Source organism: Coregonus clupeaformis, chromosome 15 (assembly GCF_020615455.1).
Source record: "Coregonus clupeaformis isolate EN_2021a chromosome 15, ASM2061545v1, whole genome shotgun sequence".
In the NCBI taxonomy this organism is placed as follows: domain Eukaryota; kingdom Metazoa; phylum Chordata; class Actinopteri; order Salmoniformes; family Salmonidae; genus Coregonus; species Coregonus clupeaformis.
This window is the reverse complement of record NC_059206.1, coordinates 48,039,047-48,062,630: the sequence shown is the minus strand read 5'-3', so window position 1 is coordinate 48,062,630 and position 23,584 is coordinate 48,039,047. Positions and strand designations below refer to the sequence as shown.

The following is a 23,584-nucleotide window of genomic DNA, read 5'->3' as shown; positions in this document are numbered from 1 at the left end:
TGGGCACACATGCGCACTAGGCTAATTCAGCAGTGTTGCCAATTTAGCAACGTTGTCGCTATATTTAGCGAGTTTTCAGACCCCTCTAGAGACACATTTTCAAAAAAGCGACTAGCGACAAATCTAGCGACTTGTTCTGGTGTTATTGGAGACTTTTGGAGACTCTGACGTGAAAGCACGTATCGTTCTTACTCTTCTCAACGAGCAGCGGGTGCTTTGTTACCCCCATCCCAAAGCACTCACAGCACTCCCAGTCCTCGCGCAGCAGTCCCTCCCAGCTGCAGTCAGAGCAGGAGATGTTCACCCCTCCGAGTCCAGACTGCAAATGAATCCCGCTGGCTGATCCCGCCCTGAATGTAAATTGTTTTTTTACTCACTTTTTGTCTCTCCCACAGCGTCCATCACAATTACAGGCACATGGCCAATTATGCAAAGTAGGTGATTACGTCATTTAGCGACTTTTAGGACAGCCAATAGCTACTTTCCTTACTGAGGAGTTGGCAACACATAGATTGTTGTTTTTATGCCCTGATATCAGGAGCTGGCTGCGAAAAGTTCTATTAAGCAATTCAGAGACTGAAACCAATACATCAGATGACAAGTATTAAAGGAGCGAATCGATATACAATCCCGAAATCAGCTGTAACTGCCAATAGTAAAACAAAACTTAAAACGATGTTTGAGTGAACCTGAATCCAGAAAATGAATGGTGAAATCGCCTCCGGAAAAGTACTTCTCCTCACCACTCTTGTTGCTAATGCAGTCTCGGCCGTTCTGATTGGGGGAAAGACGGTCAAATGACACTCTTTGCGGATGACGTTGTCTTATAGGTTTGTTCGCAGTTTCGGACGGAGAGAAAGCCTGGGGGACAGGTAATACAACGACCATGTTTTGTATTTGATGTCGATATAGGTTAAAATAAACAAGCTAGTTGAAAATATGGTGATTGGTAATGTTTGATAACAACTGAACCGTTTTATCCCTTGCCGTTTGAAAATTGCTACAGTAGCCAACTAGTTTACTGCATGTATTGTTGACAACCAGAAGAGGAAGCTTTTTTGACAAGCTAGCTAACGTTAGCTAGCATAACACAACACAGTTAGTTAGCTACGGTTAGGCCAGGGCCAAGTGTTTTTCCAAGTCCCATCTACAAAAAAAAAGTGTTATTTTACGAAAATACATACACACTAATAATCTGTGAACTAGCAGCCATATAGCTAGCTAGCTATATTGACTAACGTTACTGTTCTCGTATCGGGGCCAATAGTTTCTAGCTACCATCATCAGGCTGCTGAATAGCCACCACTAACGTTAGTCAGCTAGCTACCCGCTACTCCCTCTATGGACACCCCCCCCCCCCATTATATTTTTTGTTTGTATTTCACTTGGTCATGCTGCTCCCCCTATGGTCAACAATTTCCACCTCCTGAAGTCTTTACTCTGCCTCCACCCCAATGGACATTTTATTTATTATTCACTGCTACAGTTATGATGTGTATATAGTTATATTTCTATATATTTTTATTTATTTATTACTGTTTTCATTACTTTATTTCACTTAGTCCAGTATGTTGGAGCCTAATATTTTCACCACCCTGCAATCACACCTGCAACCCTGTACATGTGACTATTAAACTCTGAATCGTAAAGTAGCTATATTTTGCTTGTGTGCAGTGCAATTCGCTAGCAAGCTAATGACGCCATTAAAATAACATCGCAACCAAGCTAGACAACAATGGCAAGCCGGTTGCAATAATTATGCAGCTTGCTAGCTAACTAGCTACAAGATTGCTTATTCAGTTTCAATCGTAGCTGTCTAGTTAGCGCCATAATCTAGCTAAATGTTTCTTGTTTGTCATTAGCTGGCTATCAAGTCGAGTTGCACCTTATGCAAGTCATGTTGTTGGTCACTTCCACAAGGCATGCATGCCATGCATGATGATAATGCATGTTATGTTATGCAACGAAATGTTAACACTGCTGCTCCTTGCTGTTTATTATCTATGCATAGTCACTTTACCCCTACCTACATGTACAAATTACCTCGACTAAACTGTACCCCCGCACATTGACTCGGTACCGGTACCCCCTGTATATAGCCTCGGTATTGTTATTTTATTGTGTTACTTTTAATTTTATTTTTTACTTTAATTTATTTAGTAAATATTTTCTTAACTCTATTTCTTGAACTGCATTGTTGGTTAAGGGCTTGTAAGTAAGCTTTTCATGATAAGGTCTACACCTGTTGTATTCGGCGCATGTGACAAATACATTTTGATTTGATTTGAACCCAGCAAGAGAGAGGCATATCATACTTTCTTGGGATAATTTCATAGCACTGCTTGTAGTACTGAATTTGGTATTATATACATTCTGCCTTTCCTTTCATCTCAATTTCAATCACATTTTGTAGGTCAACAAGAATTTTAGCAAGACCATGACAGTTTACTTTTCTTTCATGTCATGTTAATCATATTTTAGTGATTTCGCTTTTAAGTGTAAAGAAGCCCTCCACAACTGTAATGGCTTGCAGCAATGTTTCTGGTATCTTTACAGTTCTGTATTTTGTATGGATCAAAGCTCAAAGTTGCAGTTCTTCTCCCCTCCCTCTTTTCAGACAATAGGTATATTTTCACAATAGGTCTACTTTCAGGTTTGATTAAACCATCACTCACTCTTTGCAACTTTTAGTTTGGCGCTGTGTGTTTCAATGTTATTATTTCCTCTCTCTCTAGTGATGGGTCAGGAAACTGGCAAGCCAGCCTGGCCCAAACCAGCTGGTGGATATCAGACAATAACAGGAAGGAGATACGGCAGGAGGCATGCATACGTTAGCTTCCGCCCAACCTCTGCCAAGCACAGGAACCCAGCCAGTGTGGAGGATTGGCCAGATACGGAAATGGACGGTGTCCATAGAGCGCATTCCATACGTACGTTCATGGTGCAATACATCTATTAGGCTCCATCTATTAAGTCCCATTTGCAGTGGATTGATTAGCTGAGGGACAAGATGTAAGCTATTTGAGTCTGAAGAGCATATTTTTCTCTTTCAAGCAATGATACAGGCCTATATTTCTGCATGTTAACAATAACAAGGTCAGCAAATCAATAAAAGTTACGTTTATTATTTTTGTGACATCATCCATGGCAGACCAGTAAGCAGCTCCTGTAGTGAGCAGCAGCATGTGAGTGAGTGCTGCACCCCACTGCGTAGCGTGAGGTTTGGATCGATTTATCCTGTGACATGGAATGCAGTGTGAGCAGCTAAGCCTATGAATCCCTTGTTCTGCTCTTTAATAAAAGATGTCTAGCTGGAGCTGCTGCATGCTACGTCTGTATTCAGCAAACAAGGACAGCTCTTTTCTTTTCCCTCTGCTCTGTTCTCTCTCCTCTCTCTCTTTTAACAAGTGTAATCATTGTGTATTTACAAGTCTTAATTGTGTTTTAGCTGTAACTAAATGCCTCCCTCTCCTCCTCTAGCTTCAAAAGGGAACATCTCCTCGATGCTTCATGCCATCTTTCCTGTGTCATCGAATTCGGTTCACCCAGAGGTAAAATCCAAATCTGGCAAAGATCCTCCCCACAAGAAACAGTCAACTTCTAGGAAGTCATCGGAAGCCCACACCGTTCATTACAAGAAACGAAAGAGTGACCAACCTGTAGGCTGTGACCAGGACCAAAATGTATTGAAGAAAAGTGCTGAAGCCAGTGCATGGCCTATCCCCGAGGACGAGGACAGTAACCCTTCTAATTCTAGCGTATTGAGTTTTGTAAATATTGATGCTTATGAGCCGGACAGTAGTGGAGGCGAGGAGGAGGAGGAGGAGGAGGGGCAGGGCTCCGACCTGCCTCACGGTCTCCAGAAAAGACTGGATGACATGATCTTCGAGCTGGGTAAAGAGTTTGACTATCTCAGCGGTTTGCACTCATATTTGTACACACAATCGTGTGAAGGAACAGACTGTTCCCTCAGAGACACTGAGTTGGTGAAATATTCTAGAACAGATCCTAGATCAGATTCAAACACTGAGGAACCCCCTCCTGAGAGGAATATATCAGAACACAACGGAACAGATCACATGGAAAACAGCACTGAGGACCACCATACACCAGATGACCTAGCAGCCGGTGGCTCTACCATCGGTCCCAAAGGTCCTGCTGAGCTGGGGAACGACAACCAGAGAGGGACCCAGTCAGAGATGGTGGTGAGGCCCAAAATTCGTAAGCAGACGAGTGAAACGCACCCGGAGAAGAGGAAGAGTTCTCACCGCGAGGAGGCGAACTGTGGCTTAGCCAAACAGTCCAGCAAGACCAAGTGTGTGTCTGCACCGCCGTTCTTTCTGACGCAAACAGAAAGGCCAAACCAGGAGATCCTCTTTGATTTTCCTCAGACTGAGTCGAATAGGTTTAGCCCTATAGAGAGGTGGTGTGAACATGGAGAGGCTGGTAGCAAAATGAATTCAGTTGATGAAAAGGATATCTGGGAAGATCTGGAGGACTTCAATGAGACGTGTGCTCCTTTCATGAAGGCTGAGGAAAGGTATTAAAATATACCTTTATATAGACATTTTACGTAATACCTTTTTATTGGTCTTGGAGCCTAGTAAAATATGACAAAACCCTCATAAATACTCTAATACACAGCAAGTGTGTATACGGTCAGTGAAATCTAATCATAAGTATTGGATTGCGGTGATGGAAAATGTCAGTTAAACATTAGCTGGCTAGTTTGTCTGCATTTGGAATTATTTATAAAAGTAGACATGGCATTTTCTAGGTCTCTGATGATCCATGACATTGCAACTCACAATATTATTAAGCCTTTCTGGGAAAGTGTGAATATGAAGCTCTCTGTTGTCCTGATAAAGTATCAACTGAGGATTGAGGAAGCAGAGGTTGCTAGTGAATCTCTTGTGTTTACTGCTAAGACCTCTGCTAAGCAGATTAGTTGGGGTGTTTACTAGGTGGACTTGCGTGTGTGCATGCGCTTGTGTGTGTGTGCGTGCTTGTTTGCACATCCGTGTGCTTGTGTTTGCGCGTGTGTGTCTGCAGCTCTGAGTGCAGCGAGGTGGAGTGGTCGGCCTTGTGGACGTCGGACTCTGGCCTGGATAAGGAGCATCACTCCAGTCAGAAAAGCTGGGAGACTCTGCCCGGCCTGGACGAGCTGCACAGCATCAACAGCAGCAGCCTGGAGGACGTACCCGAGCTCAGCCTGCCCCCTGCGTAAGTGCCATAATACAGGCCTTATATACAGTCCACTCTTGATAAATGCACTATGATGATACAGCCCTTATATACAGTCCACTCCTGATAAATGCACTATGATGATACAGGCCTTATACAGTTACTCCTGATAAATGCACTATGATAATACAGGCCTTATACAGTTCACTCATGATAAATGCACTATGATGATACAAGCCTTATACAGTTACTCCTGATAAATGCAATCAATTGCTTGAGACTGGTCTAAATGCATGCACTAATCTGGAGTAATGCAGATATGAGTAATTATCTGGAGTAGTTAAATAGAAAGTATTCAAATTGGGACTGGGGACTACTGCACTTAGACTTTGCATTCATCAGTCAACTGTATGTACAGTGGGGAGAACAAGTATTTGATACACTGCCGATTTTGCAGGTTTTCCTACTTACAAAGCATGTAGAGGTCTGTCATTTTTATCATAGGTACACTTCAACTGTGAGAGACGGAATCTAAAACAAAAATCCAGAAAATCACATTGTATGATTTTAAAGTAATTAATTTGCATTTTATTGCATGACATAAGTATTTGATACATCAGAAAAGCAGAACTTAATATTTGGTACAGAAACCTTTGTTTGCAATTACAGAGATCATATGTTTCCTGTAGGTCTTGACCAGGTTTGCACACACTGCAGCAGGGATTTTGGCCCACTCCTCCATACAGACCTTCTCCAGATCCTTCAGGTTTCGGGGCTGTGGCTGGGCAATACAGACTTTCAGCTCCTTCCAAAGATGTTCTATTGGGTTCAGGTCTGGAGACTGGCTAGGCCACTCCAGGACCTTGAGATGCTTCATACGGAGCCACTCCTTAGTTGCTCTGGCTGTGTGTTTCGGGTCGTTGTCATGCTGGAAGACCCAGCCACGACCCATCTTCAATGCTCTTACTGAGGGAAGGAGGTTGTTGGCCAAGATCTTGCGATACATGGCCCCATCCATCCTCCCCTCAATACGGTGCAGTCGACCTGTCCCCTTTGCAGAAAAGCATCCCCAAAGAATGATGTTTCCACCTCCATGCTTCACGGTTGGGATGGTGTTCTTGGGGTTGTACTCATCCTCCTTCTTCCTCCAAACACGGCGAGTGGAGTTTAGACCAAAAAGCTAAATTTTTGTCTCATCAGACCACATGACCTTCTCCCATTCCTCCTCTGGATCATCCAGATGGTCATTGGCAAACTTCAGACGGGCCTGAACATGCCAGCCTTGTGCAGGTCTACAATTTTATCCCTGATGTCCTTACACAGCTCTCTGGTCTTGGCCATTGTGGAGAGGTTGGAGTCTTTTTGATTGAGTGTGTGGACAGGTGTCTTTTATACAGGTAACGAGTTCAAACAGGTGCAGTTAATACAGGTAATGAGTGGAGAACAGGAGGGCTTCTTAAAGAAAAACTAACAGGTCTGTGAGAGCCGGAATTCATACTGGTTGGTAGGTGATCAAATACTTATGTCATGCAATAAAATGCCAATTAATTACTTAAAAATCATACAATGTGATTTTCTGGATTTTTGTTTTAGATTCCGTCTCTCACAGTTGAAGTGTACCTATGATAAAAATGACAGACCTCTACATGCTTTGTAAGTAGGAAAACCTGCAAAATCGGCAGTGTATCAAATACTTGTTCTCCCCACTGTATATATAATTTCATTGGTAAGCACAGCCAGCCCTCAGATACACACCTCCATGTGTTAATGCTGTGATGTTGAGCCAGGGTGTGGGCTGGAATGACGATTAAGCTAAGTGCCACAGCAGCACACTGTCCAAGCAAGGTCTTACATTAAATCAGTTGAGATTGATTTTGATGAGTTAAGTAGCTAAGATATGCAAGCAAGCCAGAGCTACTGTACATGTATGTAACTTCATAAATAGCTATCTGCATAGCCTACATTTCCAGTACATACACTTTTATTCTCAGTTGCAAGGTGAAAACTTGGTCAGGCACAACGAAAGTCAGTGTTCCTTATTAGACAAGTTCCTCCCCGTTTCAGTCCGTTATCTTCTGTCTGGTGCACAATGAACATAGACCTTGTGTGTGTGCAGGGAGCCTACCCCTCTGGAGGAGGGGGAGATTCCTTGGTTGATGTACAATGAGGAGACGGGCAGTAGTAGTGACGAAGACCCAGATGGCATGAGTCACTTTGTCCACCCGGGCCTCTTCATCCTGGACGGCAACAACAACCTGGAGGATGACTCTAGCATGAGCGAGGACCTGGATGCTGAGTGGAGGTGAGGAAAAATGAAGCTTTTTACTCCAAATTGTGAGAGATGCACTGAGTGTACAAAACATTAGGAACACCTGCGCTTTCCATGAGACTTACCAGGTGAAAGCTATGATCCTTTATTTACATTTACATTTTAGTCATTTAGCAGACACTCTAATCCAGAGCGATTTACAGTTAGTGAGTGCATACACTTTTCTTTTCTTCACCTGTTAAGTCCACTTCCATCAGTGTAGATGAAGGGGAGGAGACAGGTTAAAGAAGGATTTTTAAGCCTTAAGACATGGATTGTGCATGTGTGCCATTGAGGGTGAATGAGCAAGACAAGATTTAAGTCCCTTTTGAACGGGTATGGTAGTAGGTGCCAGTCACACCGGTATGAGTGTGTCAAGAACTCTAACACTGCTGGGTTTTTCACGCTCAAGTTTCCCCGTGTGTATCAAGAATGGTCCACCACCCAAAGGACATCCAGCCTGCTTGACACAACTGTGGGATGCATTGGACACCTTGTAGAGTTCATGCCCCGACGAATTGAGGCTGTTCTGAGGGCAAAAGGGGGTGCAACTCAATATTAGGAAGGTGTTCCTAATGTTTTGTACACTCAGTGTATAATTAAGGACTTTTGTGATATAGAGGCTATTCTCATTGACAAACATTTAAGGAGAGGCAGCATGACGAGATTCTAAATGACAGAATATGTACACACTTTTCAATTTACATTACAACCTTTGGTTGTGGCTGGCAGTAAGCTTGCAAACTATTCAACAATATGAACAACTTTTCTAAAACATATATTACAGCCTTGAATAATGCAACAATTCACAAGCATTTGTAGACAATGAAAGTTTATTTTCTCGTTCGTACAAGCATTAGCCAAATGTAGCTTGCAAGACAATAACACTGCTAGCTAGCTAGTAACGTTAGCATATCAAACATGAACGTTTACCCCTCTCATACGAATATACAAGTACAGTTTCAGCGTATTAAAGTTACCTTAGAACAAACCCAGCTTTATTTGATCAATATCGTGGAAGTTATTGTATGAGGTAAACGCAAAATTGCGACTGAGAACATTGATAATTCCCCTGGTGAGTTCATCAGCTTCTTGCTGCATGCTTCTTGCCTGGACGGTGGCTCAGAGCAGGCGGGGGGGAACATTGTTGAGTGTCCCTTTTTAAAGATACGGCGGCAATTTCAGAATGTAACAGGCTCAGGTGAAAACTCAATAAAACAAGCAGTGGCGATTTTAGCATGTAAATCTTGGTGGGGCAAACTCCAACATCTTTGTTGTTGTTGATGCATGCCAGCAAAGCCACTACACTACAAAACACTAAATAATACATTAATTGCACTATAACGGTGACAAACGGTGCCCACAAACTGTTAGGGCCTACATAAAGCTGTCCCAACAGCAGCTTTCTTTTCAGCACCATGGAGTGAATCCTTACCACTACTACACCTGGCGATCAGCAGAGCCTTGTCTGGCAGCGAAACAGTTCATTCAGCCTCATTTACTGCCTTTAAAAAAAACATAGCTGATATGGCTGACTTGCTTAAACAAACGTGGTTTCTACTGACAATTGAGATGTACAAACTATGGCATAATGGGTCGGCGAGAGGCAATCCGTAATTTTGATTAATGAGCGAGCTAGGACGGACGTAGTCAACTATTTGTTCAGCACTTTTGAAATGTACAGTGAAAGAATTCAGAACATGGGCCGTTCTTACAGTATTCTCCCTGTACACCAAGTCAGAACCGTAGGATAAATAAAGGGGGCACATAAGCAGACAATGAAAGCTCTTACAATATTCAATGATGACATTTCTCTAAAACAGGCTATAGGCTACATATGCACCGCGAAGTCAGAACAGTAGGCTAAATTATGAGGGGGAAAGGGACCAAATTATTAGGGTGAGGCACATGGGCTACTAACAGCTTACTACACAACATACACTTAGTATTACTTTCTTAGCTACAGTATAGAAATCTCCCTGGCATATTACATAATTTATGCAGCAGCATACAATAAATTTTTGGACTCACCTTGTTGTGCTGTGCTCACTTGAACAGGAAGGTTGTGCGGCGGTCCTTCTTTTGTCATCAAACTTTTTCATCAAAGTCTATCATTCTATGGATTTATGGTGCTTTCAAGACAACTGGGAACTTGGTGAAAAAAAACAAGGTTCGAATCGTGACGTCAGTGATCTTCAGGTCAGAGCTCTAGAAAGAGGCCAGAGTTCCCGACTTGAGTGTTGAATGTTTATCCTTTTAAGCTTGGAAAATAGACCCTTAAGCCCAGACTTGGACCACCAACCCACTCAACTGAATAGCCGGCTAGTGATTGCTTTGCAACGCTTGCAGTTAGCCACTGATTCCTTCCAAACCACTCATTGTTGAATTTGCGATTTCCAACTTGTTGTGTAATGTTTATGTGCAATGGCCGATGAGCACTGATGCGTTTTATCTATAATTTCTCTTCATGATGATGGCTGGTTGTCTAGCTTGCTAGCTAAGATTTTGAAAGTATGATGTTGACATGATCAGTCTAATCAAAGCTACGGTAGATATAACGTGATTTGACATTTTATCTGTGGCTAATGACCTTGAGCCTTCTTGGATGGGAACTTCTAATATTTATTTTTTATTAATTTTATTTCACCTTTATTTAACCAGGTAACCAGGAACAAGTTCTCATTTACAACTGCGACCTGGCCAAGATAAAGCAAAGCAGTGCGATAAAAAACAACAACACAGAGTTAAATATGGGGTAAACAAAACATAAAGTCAAAAATACAACAGAAAATATATACAGTGGGGAGAACAAGTATTTGATACACTGCCGATTTTGCAGGTTTTCCTACTTACAAAGCATGTAGAGGTCTGTAATTTCCAGAAAAAAAAAAAAATCCAGAAAAATCACATTGTATGAATTTTAAGTAATTAATTTGCATTTTATTGCATGACATAAGTATTTGATACATCAGAAAAGCAGAACGTAATATTTGGTACAGAAACCTTAATTTGCAATTACAGAGATCATACGTTTCCTGTAGGTCTTGACCAGGTTTGCACACACTGCAGCAGGGATTTTGGCCCACTCCTCCATACAGACCTTCTCCAGATCCTTCAGGTTTCGGGGCTGTCGCTGGGCAATATGGACTTTCAGCTCCCTCCAAAGATTTTCTATTGGGTTCAGGTCTGGAGACTGGCTAGGCCACTCCAGGACCTTGAGATGCTTCTTACGAAGCCACTCCTTAGTTGCCCTGGCTGTGTGTTTCGGGTCGTTGTCATGCTGGAAGACCCAGCCATGACCCATCTTCAATGCTCTTACTGAGGGAAGGAGGTTGTTGGCCAAGATCTCGCGATACATAGCCCCATCCATCCTCCCCTCAATACGGTGCAGTCGTCCTGTCCCCTTTGCAGAAAAGCATCCCCAAAGAATGATGTTTCCACCACCATGCTTCACGGTTGGGATGGTGTTCTTGGGGTTGTACTCATTCTTCTTCTTCCTCCAAACACGGCGAGTGGAGTTTAGACCAAAAAGCTCTATTTTTGTCTCATCAGACCACATGACCTTCTCCCATTCCTCCTCTGAATCATCCAGATGGTCATTGGCAAACTTCAGATGGGCCTGGACATGCGCTGGCTTGAGCAGGGGGACCTTGCGTGCGCTGCAGGATTTTAATCCATGACGGCGTAGTGTGTTACTAATGGTTTTCTTTGAGACTGTGGTCCCAGCTCTCTTCAGGTCATTGACCAGGTCCTGCCGTGTAGTTCTGGGTTGATCCCTCACCTTCCTCATGATCATTGATGCCCCACAAGGTGAGATCTTGCATGGAGCCCCAGACCGAGGGTGATTGACCGTAATCTTGATCTTCTTCCATTTTCTAATAATTGCGCCAACAGTTGTTGCCTTCTCACCAAGCTGCTTGCCTATTGTCCTGTAGCCCATCCCAGCCTTGTGCAGGTCTACAATTCTATCCCTGATGTCCTTACACAGCTCTCTGGTCTTGGCCATTGTGGAGAGGTTGGAGTCTGTTTGATTGAGTGTGTGGACAGGTGTCTTTTATACAGGTAACGAGTTCAAACAGGTGCAGTTAATACAGGTAATGAGTGGAGAACAGGAGGGCTTCTTAAAGAAAAACTAACATGTCTGTGAGAGCCGGAATTCTTACTGGTTGGTAGGTGATCAAATACTTATGTCATGCAATAAAATGCAAATTAATTACTTAAAAATCATACAATGTGATATATATATATATATATATATATATATATACATACACACACACACACACACACACACACACAGTGGGGGAAAAACGTTTTTGATCCCCTGCTGATTTTGTACGTTTGCCCACTGACAAAGAAATGATCAGTCTATAATTTTAATGGTAGGTTTATTTGAACAGTGAGTAGTGAGAGACAGAATAACAACAAAATAATCCAGAAAAACGCATGTCAAAAATGTTATAAATTGATTTGCATTTTAATGAGGGAAATAAGTATTTGACCCCCTCTCAATCAGAAAGATTTCTGGCTCCAAGGTGTCTTTTATACAGGTAACGATCTGAGATTAGGAGCACACTCTTAAAGGGAGTGCTCCTAATCTCAGTTTGTTACCTGTATAAAAGACACCTGTCTACAGAAGCAATCAATCAATCAGATTCCAAACTCTCCACCATGGCCAAGACCAAAGAGCTCTCCAAGGATGTCAGGGACAAGATTGTAGACCTACACAAGGCTGGAATGGGCTACAAGGCCATCGCCAAGCAGCTTGGTGAGAGGGTGACAAAAGTTGGTGCGATTATTCGCAAATATAATATATAAATATAATATGCCATTTAGCAGACGCTTTTATCCAAAGCGACTTACAGTCATGCGTGCATACATTTTTGTGTATGGGTGGTCCCGGGGATCGAACCCACTACCTTGGCGTTACAAGCGCCGTGCTCTACCAGCTGAGCTACAGAGGACCAGATGGAAGAAACACAATAGAACTGTCAATCTCCCTCGGCCTGGGGCTCCATGCAAGATCTCACCTCGTGGAGTTGCAATGATCATGAGAATGGTGAGGAATCAGCCCAGAACTACACGGGAGGATCTTGTCAATGATCTCAAGGCAGCTGGGACCATAGTCACCAAGAAAACCATTAGTAACACACTACGCCATGAAGGACTGAAATCCTGCAGCGCCCGCAAGGTCCCCCTGCTCAAGAAAGCGCATATACAGTGGGGGAAAAAAGTATTTAGTCAGCCACCAATTGTGCAACTTCTCCCACTTAAAAAGATGAGAGAGGCCTGTAATTTTCATCATAGGTACACGTCAACTATGACAGACAAATTGACCATTTTCTTTCCAGAAAATCACATTGTAGGATTTTTTATGAATTTATTTGCAAATTATGGTGGAAAATAAGTATTTGGTCACCTACAAACAAGCAAGATTTCTGGCTCTCACAGACCTGTAACTTCTTCTTTAAGAGGCTCCTCTGTCCTCCACTCGTTACCTGTATTAATGGCACCTGTATGAACTTGTTATCAGTATAAAAGACACCTGTCCACAACCTCAAACAGTCACACTACAAACTCCACTATGGCCAAGACCAAAGAGCTGTCAAAGGACACCAGAAACAAAATTGTAGACCTGCACCAGGCTGTGAAGATTGAATCTGCCATAGGTAAGCAGCTTGGTTTGAAGAAATCAAATGTGGGAGCAATTATTAGGAAATGGAAGACATACAAGACCACTGATAATCTCCCTCGATCTGGGGCTCCACGCAAGATCTCACCCCGTGGGGTCAAAATGATCACAAGAACGGTGAGCAAAAATCACAGAACCACACGGGGGGACCTAGTGAATGACCTGCACAGAGCTGGGACCAAAGTAACAAAGCCTACCATCAGTAACACACTACGCCGCCAGGGACTCAAATCCTGCAGTGCCCCCTGCTTAAGCCAGTACATGTCCAGGCCCATCTGAAGTTTGCTAGAGTGCATTTGGATGATCCAGAAGAGGATTGGGAGAATGTCATATGGTCAGATGAAACCAAAATATAACTTTTTGGTAAAAACTCAACTCGTCGTGTTTGGAGGACAAAGAATGCTGAGTTGCATCCAAAGAACACCATACCTACTGTGAAGCATGGGGGTGGAAACATCATGCTTTGGGGCTGTTTTTCTGCAAAGGGACCAGGCCGACTGATCCGTGTAAAGGAAAGAATGAATGGGGCCATGTATCGTGAGATTTTGAGTGAAAACCTCTTTCCATCAGCAAGGGCATTGAAGATGAAACGTGGCTGGGTCTTTCAGCATGACAATGATCCCAAACACACCACCCGGGCAACGAAGGAGTGGCTTCGTAAGAAGCATTTCAAGGTCCTGGAGTGGCCTAGCCAGTCTCCAGATCTCAACCCCATAGAAAATCTTTGGAGGGAGTTGAAAGTCCGTGTTGCCCAGCGACAGCCACAAAACATCACTGCTCTAGAGGAGATCTGCATGGAGGAATGGGCCAAAATACCAGCAACAGTGTGTGAAAACCTTGTGAAGACTTACAGAAAACATTTGACCTGTGTCATTGCCAACAAAGGGTATATAACAAAGTATTGAGAAAGTTTTGTTATTGACCAAATACTTATTTTCCACCATAATTTGCAAATAAATTCATTAAAAATCCTACAATGTGATTTTCTGGATATTTTTTTCTCATTTTGTCTGTCATAGTTGACATGTACCTATGATGAAAATTACAGGCCTCTCTCATCTTTTTAAGTGGGAGAACTTGCACAATTGGTGGCTGACTAAATACTTTTTTTCCCCACTGTACAAGGCAGTCTGAAGTTTGCCAATGAACATCTGAATGATTCAGAGGAGCACTGGGTAAGAGTGTTGTGGTCAGATGAGACCAAAATCGAGCTCTTTGGCATCAACTCAACTCGCCGTGTTTGGAGGAGGAGGAATGCTGCCTATGACCCCAAGAACACCATCCCCACCTTCAAACATGGAGGTGGAAACATTATGCTTTGGGGGTGTTTTTCTGCTAAGGGGACAGGACAACTTCACCGTATCAAAGGGACGATGGACGGGGCCATGTACCGTCAAATCTTGGGTGAGAACCTCCTTCCCTCAGCCAGGGCATTGAAAATGGGTCGTGGATGGGTATTCCAGCATGACAATGACCCAAAACACACGGTCAAGGCAACAAAGGAGTGGCTCAAGAAGAAGCACATTAAGGTCCTGGAGTGGCCTAGCCAGTCTCCAGACCTTAATCCCATAGAAAATCTGTGGAGGGAGCTGAAGGTTCGAGTTGCCAAACGTCAGCCTCGAAACCTTAATGACTTGGAGAAGATCTGCAAAGAGGAGTGGAACAAAATCCCTCCTGAGATGTGTGCAAACCTGGTGGCCAACTACAAGAAACGTCTGACCTCTGTGATTGCCAACAAGGGTTTTGCCATCAAATACTAAGTCATGTTTTGCAGAGGGGTCAAATACTTATTTCCCTCATTAAAATGCAAATCAATTTATTAAAAAAATTAAATGCGTTTTTTTGGATTTTTTTGTTGTTATTCTGTCTCTCACTGTTCAAATAAACCTACGATTTAAAATTATAGACTGATCATGTCTTTGTCAGTGGGCAAACGTACAAAATCAGCAGGGGATCAAATACTTTTTTCCCTCACTGTGTGTGTGTGTGTATATATGTATATGTGTATATATATATATATATATATATATATCTTTTTTTTTATAGCTAAACTGGTGGGGCTGAAAACAGGTGGGGCTCTGCCACAATTCTGTTTATACTGCCCTGCTTAGAGGGGGGCAACTGTCAATGAGAATAGATCCTTTGTTTCCTGGAGGTGTGAATGTTTGACTGTACTTTGTTGACTTTTAGAACATGGTAGTTTCACTTCCTAAGTGTAAGATGTATGTAAGGCCAGGAGTTTTCCCTGACCATGTGAACTGACATGGTATGCTATTGTTATATGAGAAAGATCTACATAATGACATTACATTTGTTTTGCTTCATCTTAGGTTGCTTGATGACTTTGGAGAGGGCTTTGGGATGGCCCAGGCTATTTCCTATGTGGATCCTCAGCTCCTCACATACATGGCTCTTGAAGAGCGCCTTGCCCAAGCTATGGAGGTAAGGCCCAAACCCTAGACTCTACTAGGGACAGCGAATGCACGGGCTGCTGCGTAGTCAATATGGGAACTCGTTCTAGAGCACCCGGTGAAATTGTGCATAAGATAATTTTTGTTTAAACTAGTGAAAATACAGTTATATATGATTATTGTAAAATTTTGCAAGTTTGCTTCATTTACTATCATCCTAAAATTAAATATGGAATTGTTTTTACCATATTGAATTATTTTATGTTACGCTACTTTCCTTGATGTGGACAAATGTGTTACTACATTACACAAGCTCACATTTTGAACACATCGAATTGGGGGGAATTACACATCCTTTTTACCTCAGATTGGTGGTGTTAGTATAAAAGTTTAGTCATCACGATGATTTAAGATCGATTGCTTAAAACAGATCAGTATCTTTGATTTTGTACTGTTGATTTTGTCACATGCTGGGGTTTGCAGGATTTAGAACTGTCATTTTCTAATTCAAATGGACAGACTAGGGTGGTCTCTCTATAAATGTCGCTGGCCACACACCAATACACGGATTTGACAGTCAAACTATCACTGAAATAGCAGCCAACAGTTGTCACTGTTGATATCCTATAGCGGGTCATGATTAGTTGAAAGTGGTTTGTTCCATTTTCCGTGATGGCAGCCTCCCGAAATGTAATCCGCCATTCCAAAATATAGATAGAAGCCTTCTACAAATGATCATCTAACCAATCATATATAGATTATTCCAAGTTTCCGTGTGGTCTTTGTATAATGTATGTTTAAACAGCGCATACAACTCAAATGTTTTGCCCCCGTTCTATTGATTTCAACGTGTAATCGATATGAGCGATTAACAAAAGTGTTGCATTACACTTACCGCGTTGGCAACAGTTCAGCTGGCTGTCTTCTAGAAGTTGTCCTCTACCGGTGATATATAAATGATTCCCAGATTCCGTGTGGTTTTTGGAGCTGTGCTAGTTTTTACAGGACGTGCAACCTTATCCCCTTTCAAAATCCAACACTTGAAAATGTAACAGACAGTCTTCTGCAGGTTGTTCTCTAACCAGTGATGTAAAAAATTATTATTTTTTTGGTTCGTTTCAACAGCGCATACAATCTGATTTCCCCCCTAATCGATATGAGTGATTTATTGCCACTTATCAACTGTTTTCTTTTGCATATGCAGTTTATAAGGTGCTATTTTAATAAAATACAAGTAATATGATTACTGTTGTGGCACATGTAGGTAGTACATTTTATGTTTTCAATATAACACAAACTGTTTCTGCATATTGACTATTGATTTGGACACTTCAAAACAGTGTTTTGACATTGGGCTATTTATCAAAAGTTCTTGTCAACAGGAAGCAGAACAGCATAATTTTCAACTTGTTTCAGGAATATGAATGGAACTTTCAACATTAATTTACAATAGTATTCTACTTAATCAGGTAAAAACTGCTGAATGAGTCCAAAAATGTGCTGTGATTGGTTGATTTTGATGATATACCAGAAATCATGAAAACGGGTTTGCCTTGCCAACAATGACACGAGTCACTTAAGGCATAAGTGCAAATGGAAGCATCTTAGGACCATATTTGTTCAACACCATTCCATCTCTAAAAGGTTTGCTTCAAGTGTGCTTTTCAAGATAGTGCCATCCTAAGTTGACAGACCGTGTTGCTGTCTTGTACAACATCAAGACACATTCCTAAAAATATGTACCTACCTACACTGTAATTTCATTGTACCCGCCCATGTAACTAGCATGTTAATACATGGGGACATTGGCACCTAATGTTCTTCTGTTTGGTTCACAGGCGGCTTTAGCCCACCTGGAGTCTCTGTCCATCGACGTGGAGCAGGCTCACCCTCCTGCTACAGAACAGATCATCGAGTGTCTGCCTCAGATCACCATATTGGAGGACCACAGTGGTAAATTCACAGTACTAGAAGACCACATCTTCTTATCCTAACAGACTAGCCCTTCCCTCCGTTCCCTTTGAATTGGCTGTATTGTTAATGTGTGCAATTGCCCGCTTTGCATTGGCAGAAATAGAGATTGTCAGTCATTCTGGGTGTAAGTAGCAACAACGGCTCAGACGCAAAGTGGTAGGCCACACAAGCTCACAGAATGGGATCGCCGAATGCTGAAGCACGTAGCTCGTAAAAATCGTCGGTCCTCGGTTGCAACACTCACTACCGAGTTCCAAACTGCCTCTGGAAGCAACGTCAGCACACGTCAGGAGCTTCATGAAATGGGTTTCCATGGCCGAGCAGCCGCACACAAGCCTAAGATCACCATGCTCAATGCCAAGCGTCGGCTGGAGTGGTGTAAAGCTCGCCGCCATTGGACTCTGGAGCAGTGGAAATGCGTTCTCTGGACTTATCAATCACGCTTCACCATCTGGCAGTCTGACGGACAAATCTGGGTTTGGCGAATGCCAGTAGAACGCTCCCTGTCCGACTGCATAGTGCCAGTTTGGTGGAGGAGGAATAATGGTCTAGGGCTGTTTTTCATGGTTCGGGCTAGGCCTCTTAGTTCCAGTGAAGGGAAATCATAACACTACAGCATACAATGACATTCTAGACGATTCTGTGCTTCCAACTTTGTGGCAACAGTTTGGGGAAGGCCCTTTCCGTTTCAGCATGACAATGCCCCCGTGCACAAAGCGAGGTCCATACAGAAATGGTTTGTCGATCGGTGTGAAGAACTTGACTGGCCTGTACAGAGCTCAGACCTCAACCCCATCGAACACCTGATCGGGAGGGATGAATTGGAACGCCGACTGCGAGCCAGGCCTAATCGCCCAACATCAGTGCCCGACCTCACCAAGTTCCCACAGCAATGTTCCAACATTTGTGGAAAGCCTTCCCAGAAGAGTGGAGGCTGTTATAGCAGCACGAAGGGGGGGCCAACTCCATATTAAAGCCCATGATTTTGGAGTGAGATGTTTGACGAGCAGGTGTCAACATACTTTTGGTCACGTAGTGTATAAAGACGTAAAGCACTGTGTTTATTAGAGTCTGCTAACTCTGCCACAGAATGGATCATAAAAAGAGGTTTCGCAATCTCTCAACACATCGATGCATTCCGTATGGCAATATCCCGCTGTTACAGAGCCGTATGAATAGTGATGTGGTGCCACGATAGGAAATAACTGGCCACGCGTAACGCAATGCATAATATGAATGGCACATCATGTAAATGTGTGAGAGAGGGGGGAAGAGAACATTTTCATGCACCGGTGCCGCGTCAAGTTTATGACACGCCACTCGTCCTCTGGAATAAATCACGGCATGCAGGCGTTGAGGCAAGATGGCCGCCATTCGTCATGACATTTGTCGGAGTGTGCAGTTCCATCTGTGTGCACGTGGATCGAGCCTGATGGAATGTGAACGTGTGGGGCTGTGAATACAGAACAGTGTGGATGTGGTGGTTGAGGCTGGGGCTGGGGCTGTAGAACATGAAGGGATAGATGGCGCGGCGCCGTTCTCTGACAATTAGTACTTCCTGTGTACCTCCGTGTCAGTATGACTGGGCCTTTCTTGGCGTCTCTCTTATATCATTCTTTCCTTCATCACTCTTTCTCTTTGTCCTTCTGTCTTTCTCTCTCTGTGTCCCTCAATCTTTATCCTTTTATTTCTGTCCCCCTCTCTCTCTAGGGCAGGAACAGTGCTGTGCCATCTGCTGTTGTGAGTACGTCAAAGATGAGATTGCAACCCAGCTGCCATGCCACCACATGTTCCACAAGATGTGCGTGACTCTCTGGCTCCAGAAGGTATGTGTGTGACTGAGCCTGTGTGTGTGACTGACTGAGGGCCTCTGTGTGTGGAGAATGACTTATTTTGAAGCCTTTTTTTTTTTTTTTTACACTAACCTTTCTAAAGCATTTATGTACATGCACGTTTGCATGTCATTTAAATGAGGATGGTGGCATCAGTCTATCTTTAGTCTAGCACCTGGCCTGTGTCAGAATGTCTTTTAATTAAGTGATATGATTGTTTATATTGACTGTTATGGTATCTTCCCTCTCTAGTCTGGGACTTGCCCTGTCTGTCGTCAAGTCCTGTTGCCTGTTGTCACGGAGACCCCTGCACCCACCTCGTTTGTGTCGGATCAATACATCCCTCCGTCCAATCACAGCGCAGCCGGAACGCGGTGAATCCACTGGGGACCAATCAACAGCCATAAAAGAAAGAGGCCTCTAATGCTTAAATGAAAATAATTATTACTTTTTCTGTCATTGCCTCTCTCCACAATTTAGCTCTTCATGAATGAGGTTGTTGATTTAGTTCTGCACATGTAAACAAGTTCAAGTTCTATGTCTGAGAGTGACAGTTCAGGCTTATTTTCTGAGAAAATATTATCCATATAATCAAGTTTTTGTTATGAATGTATGTTTTAATGAAGGATAGGAAATTGCAATTTGTTTAGCCCAGATCTTTAACGGATTTCAGATTTGACATGCACACATTTTTTTTATACAGATGAAAGCGCTGCTTATTATGCACCTTACTGTACTCATTTTCTAAATCATTTTGGTTCCCGTGTTCAATAAAGGCTGTAGTGTGGTTAAGGCTTTGTCTTCCAATGATTTTGATAGAGTTCTTGAAGGCTTAACTTCCTTACTAAGAGTTTGTAGAAGCCATTCGGATTAAGCCGTTTGGATTAAACCTCTGGTTGCCTGTTGAATGAAAGAAGAGGATAATAAAATCATATTTTTATTCTGAATATGGATTTAAAAGATTATGGTTTGTTAAAATTATTCTCTGCACCTTCCCAAACAGAAATAACACTTGAGATTAAATTCAAAGAGCCAAAAAATATGTTTATTGCAAGTACACAGTATAAACAAAGTTTAGACAATAGGGGAAATACCATATGAGATTTTATCATTAACAAGGTTGTGAAAGCTAAATCTAACAAGGGGGAATATACAGTTATTCCTTTTCAGTTGTGTAATAAGGACATTTTTCAATCACAATCACACTAGCTATAGTTTAAAATGTTTTACTCTGAATTAAGTGGATTAACCGTATAACCTTAACTTGATAATCATTTAAATCCAGTGCATTGTCCACTTTTTACTTTAGATATGGTCTTTATTAAAAGGGAAGCATGTTGAGCTAAACAATAGTTAACACAACAGTACTATTGTGCCTTATCTGAGTCTTTTTAACATGGCCAAAAGTGCAATCAAAATATATAAAGGTCTCTATTGTGGCAATAAATATCCCAGCTCTTTAAATTACAGTCTGACACACAGAATCAAATAATATCAATATACTTTAGGAAAAGAGCTCAATAATGCACATACTTTCGAATGCTGTAAAGTTGGCCTTGGAGTAAATATCAATGATAATACAGGACAAGACATTCACATTGAATTGTGAAGCAGAATTAGTCACTAAAAATCACGAGTGACAAAATAAAATTCCATTCAACACAGGTGTAATAATTGTCTGCATATCATGCAGTAGTGTAGAGCTGAATTTTCAACTACTCATGGGGAAATCTAGACTTGGTCACTTTGCATGAGAATAATAAAAATAGAAGTTAAATCATAGAACAAATTCTATAAAAACAAAAAAATACTGGCAAATATCTTAATACACTAACAGAAGAGACTGAAATTGATACAAAAGCACTAATACAAAATGCTAAGGATACTATTTTAGTGTCTCAAATAAATAAAAGGGTTACTAAAAAGGTGTATGCCTTTTAAATGTGTTTAAACAGAAATATATTGCGCTCATCAACCAGTAGTTAACATGTAAGCACCCTTCTATTCATTCTACACCTTTTTGTTATAAAAACAATGTTACTAAAAATATACGTACAAAACAATGGTTTGGTGTTTAGAACTAAAGCTGTAACTAGGTTGTCTAGAATGCAAGAAAACCAATCTGGAGGGAATTTGACTGGAGAAATCACTGAATAACTGTTACTCCAGTCTACAAACCCAAGTTATGTCTCAAATGGCACCCTATTTGCCATGTAGTGCACTACCTTTCGCATATACAGTGTAAGTCGGAAGTTAACATACACATAGGTTGGTGTCATTAAAACTTGTTTTTCAACCACTCCACACATTTCTTGTTAACAAACTATCGTTTTGGCAAGTCGGTTAGGACATCTACTTTGTGCATGACACAAGTCATTTTTCCAACATTTGTTTACAGACAGATTATTTCACTTATAATTCACTGTATCACAATTCCAGTGGGTCAGAAGTTTACATACACTAAGTTGACTGTGCTTTTAAACAGCTTGGAAAATTCCAGAAAATGATGACATGGCTTAAGAAGCGTTTGATAGGCTAATTGACATCATTTGAGTCAATTGGAGGTGTACCTGTGGACGTATTTCAAGGCCTACCTTCAAACTCAGTGCCTCTTTGCTTGACATCATGGGAAAATCAAAATAAATCATTCAAGACCTCAGAAAAATAATTGCAGACCTCCACAAGTCTGGTTCATCCTTGGGAGCAATTTCCAAACGCCTGAAGGTACCACGTTCATCTGTACAAACAATAGTACGCAAGTATAAACACCATGGGACCACGCAGCCGTCATACCGTTCAGGAAGGAGACGCGTTCTGTCTCCTAGAGATGAACGTACTTTGGTGCGAAAAGTGCAAATCAATCCCAGAACAACAGCAAAGGACCTTGTGAAGATGCTGGAGGAAACAGGTACAAAAGTATCTATATCCACAGTAAAACGAGTCCTATATTGACATAACCTGAAAGGCCGCTCAGCAAGGAAGAAACCACCGCTCCAAAACCACCATAAAAAAGCCAGACTACGGTTTGCAACTGCACATGGGGACAAAGATCGTACTTTTTGGAGAAATGTCCTCTGGTCTGATGAAACAAAAAATAGAACTGTTTGGCCATAATGACCATCATTATGTTTGGAGGAAAAAGGGGGACGCTTGCAAGCCGAAGAACACCATCCCAACCGTGAAGCACGGGGGTGGCAGCATCATGCTGTGGGGGTGCTTTGCTGCAGGAGGGACTGGTGCACTTCACAAAATAGATGGCATCATAAGGAAAATTATGTGGATATATTGAAGCAACATCTCAAGACATCAGTCAGGAAGTTAAAGCTTGGTCGCAAATAGGCCTTCCAAATGGACAATGACCCCAAGCATACTTCTAAAGTTGTGGCAAAATGGCTTAAGGACAACAAAGTCAAGGTATTGGATTGGCCATCACAAAGCCCTGACCTCAATCCTATAGAAAATATGTGGGCAGAACTGAAAAAGCATGTGCGAGCAAGGAGGCCTACAAACCTGACACAGTTACACCAGCTCTGTCAGGAGGAATGGGCCAAAATTCACCCAACTTATTGTGGGAAGCTTGAGGAAGGTTACCCGAAACGTTTGACCCAAGTTAAACAATTTCAAGGCAATGCTACCAAATACTAATTGAGTGTATATAAACTTCTGACCCACTGGGAATGTGATGAAAGAAATAAAAGCTGAAATAAATCATTCTCTCTATTATTCTGACATTTCACATTCTTAAAATAAAGTGGTGATCCTAACTGACCTAAGACAGGGAATTTTTACTAGGATTAAATGTCAGGAATTGTGAAAAACTGAGTTTAAATGTATTTGGCTAAGGTGTATGTAAACTTCCGACTTCAACTGTAAGTGCAATATATGGGGAATAGAGTGTCATTTGAGAGACAGAACAGATGAGGTCATGACAGTTTGACATTGTATACAGGATAGGTGAGCAGTACACATTGTATACACAGGATAGGAAATAGGAGGATCTTTCCAAATATCTTTTATACATACTAAAAATGTACAAACAATCATGCAGATACAGACGCTAAACATAGACAATGTTTTCTTTATCGAATAAATCATTGGAAGAAACATTCCAATAGAGCTACACACAGATAAAAAGTGACATACACTTGCATGGTTGCATTTTTTCAGATTAGTATTTGAAAAA

General features: G+C 41.9%; 1 protein-coding gene across 3 annotated transcripts; it reads left to right on the top strand.

Annotated features, from left to right (window-relative positions):
- The first annotated feature begins 522 nt into the window (after positions 1 to 522).
- Positions 523 to 20,193, top strand: LOC121582801 (E3 ubiquitin-protein ligase Praja-2). Of its 3 annotated transcripts, none has more exons than XM_041898903.2 (9): positions 523 to 872; positions 2,736 to 2,930; positions 3,481 to 4,540; positions 5,053 to 5,223; positions 7,301 to 7,486; positions 15,515 to 15,626; positions 17,434 to 17,548; positions 19,280 to 19,395; positions 19,654 to 20,193. In XM_041898903.2, the coding sequence occupies exons 2-9, from the start codon at positions 2,738 to 2,740 to the stop codon at positions 19,777 to 19,779; spliced, it is 2,079 nt and encodes a 692-aa protein (XP_041754837.1). In that variant the 5' UTR covers positions 523 to 872; positions 2,736 to 2,737; the 3' UTR covers positions 19,780 to 20,193. The 3 variants fall into 3 exon arrangements, with proteins under 3 accessions (XP_041754837.1, XP_041754839.1, XP_041754838.1); XM_041898904.1 differs by lacking the exon at positions 523 to 872 and adding an exon at positions 3,152 to 3,256 and having other exon boundaries at positions 2,840 to 2,930; XM_041898905.2 differs by lacking the exon at positions 2,736 to 2,930.
- Positions 20,194 to 23,584: the final 3,391 nt, after the last annotated feature.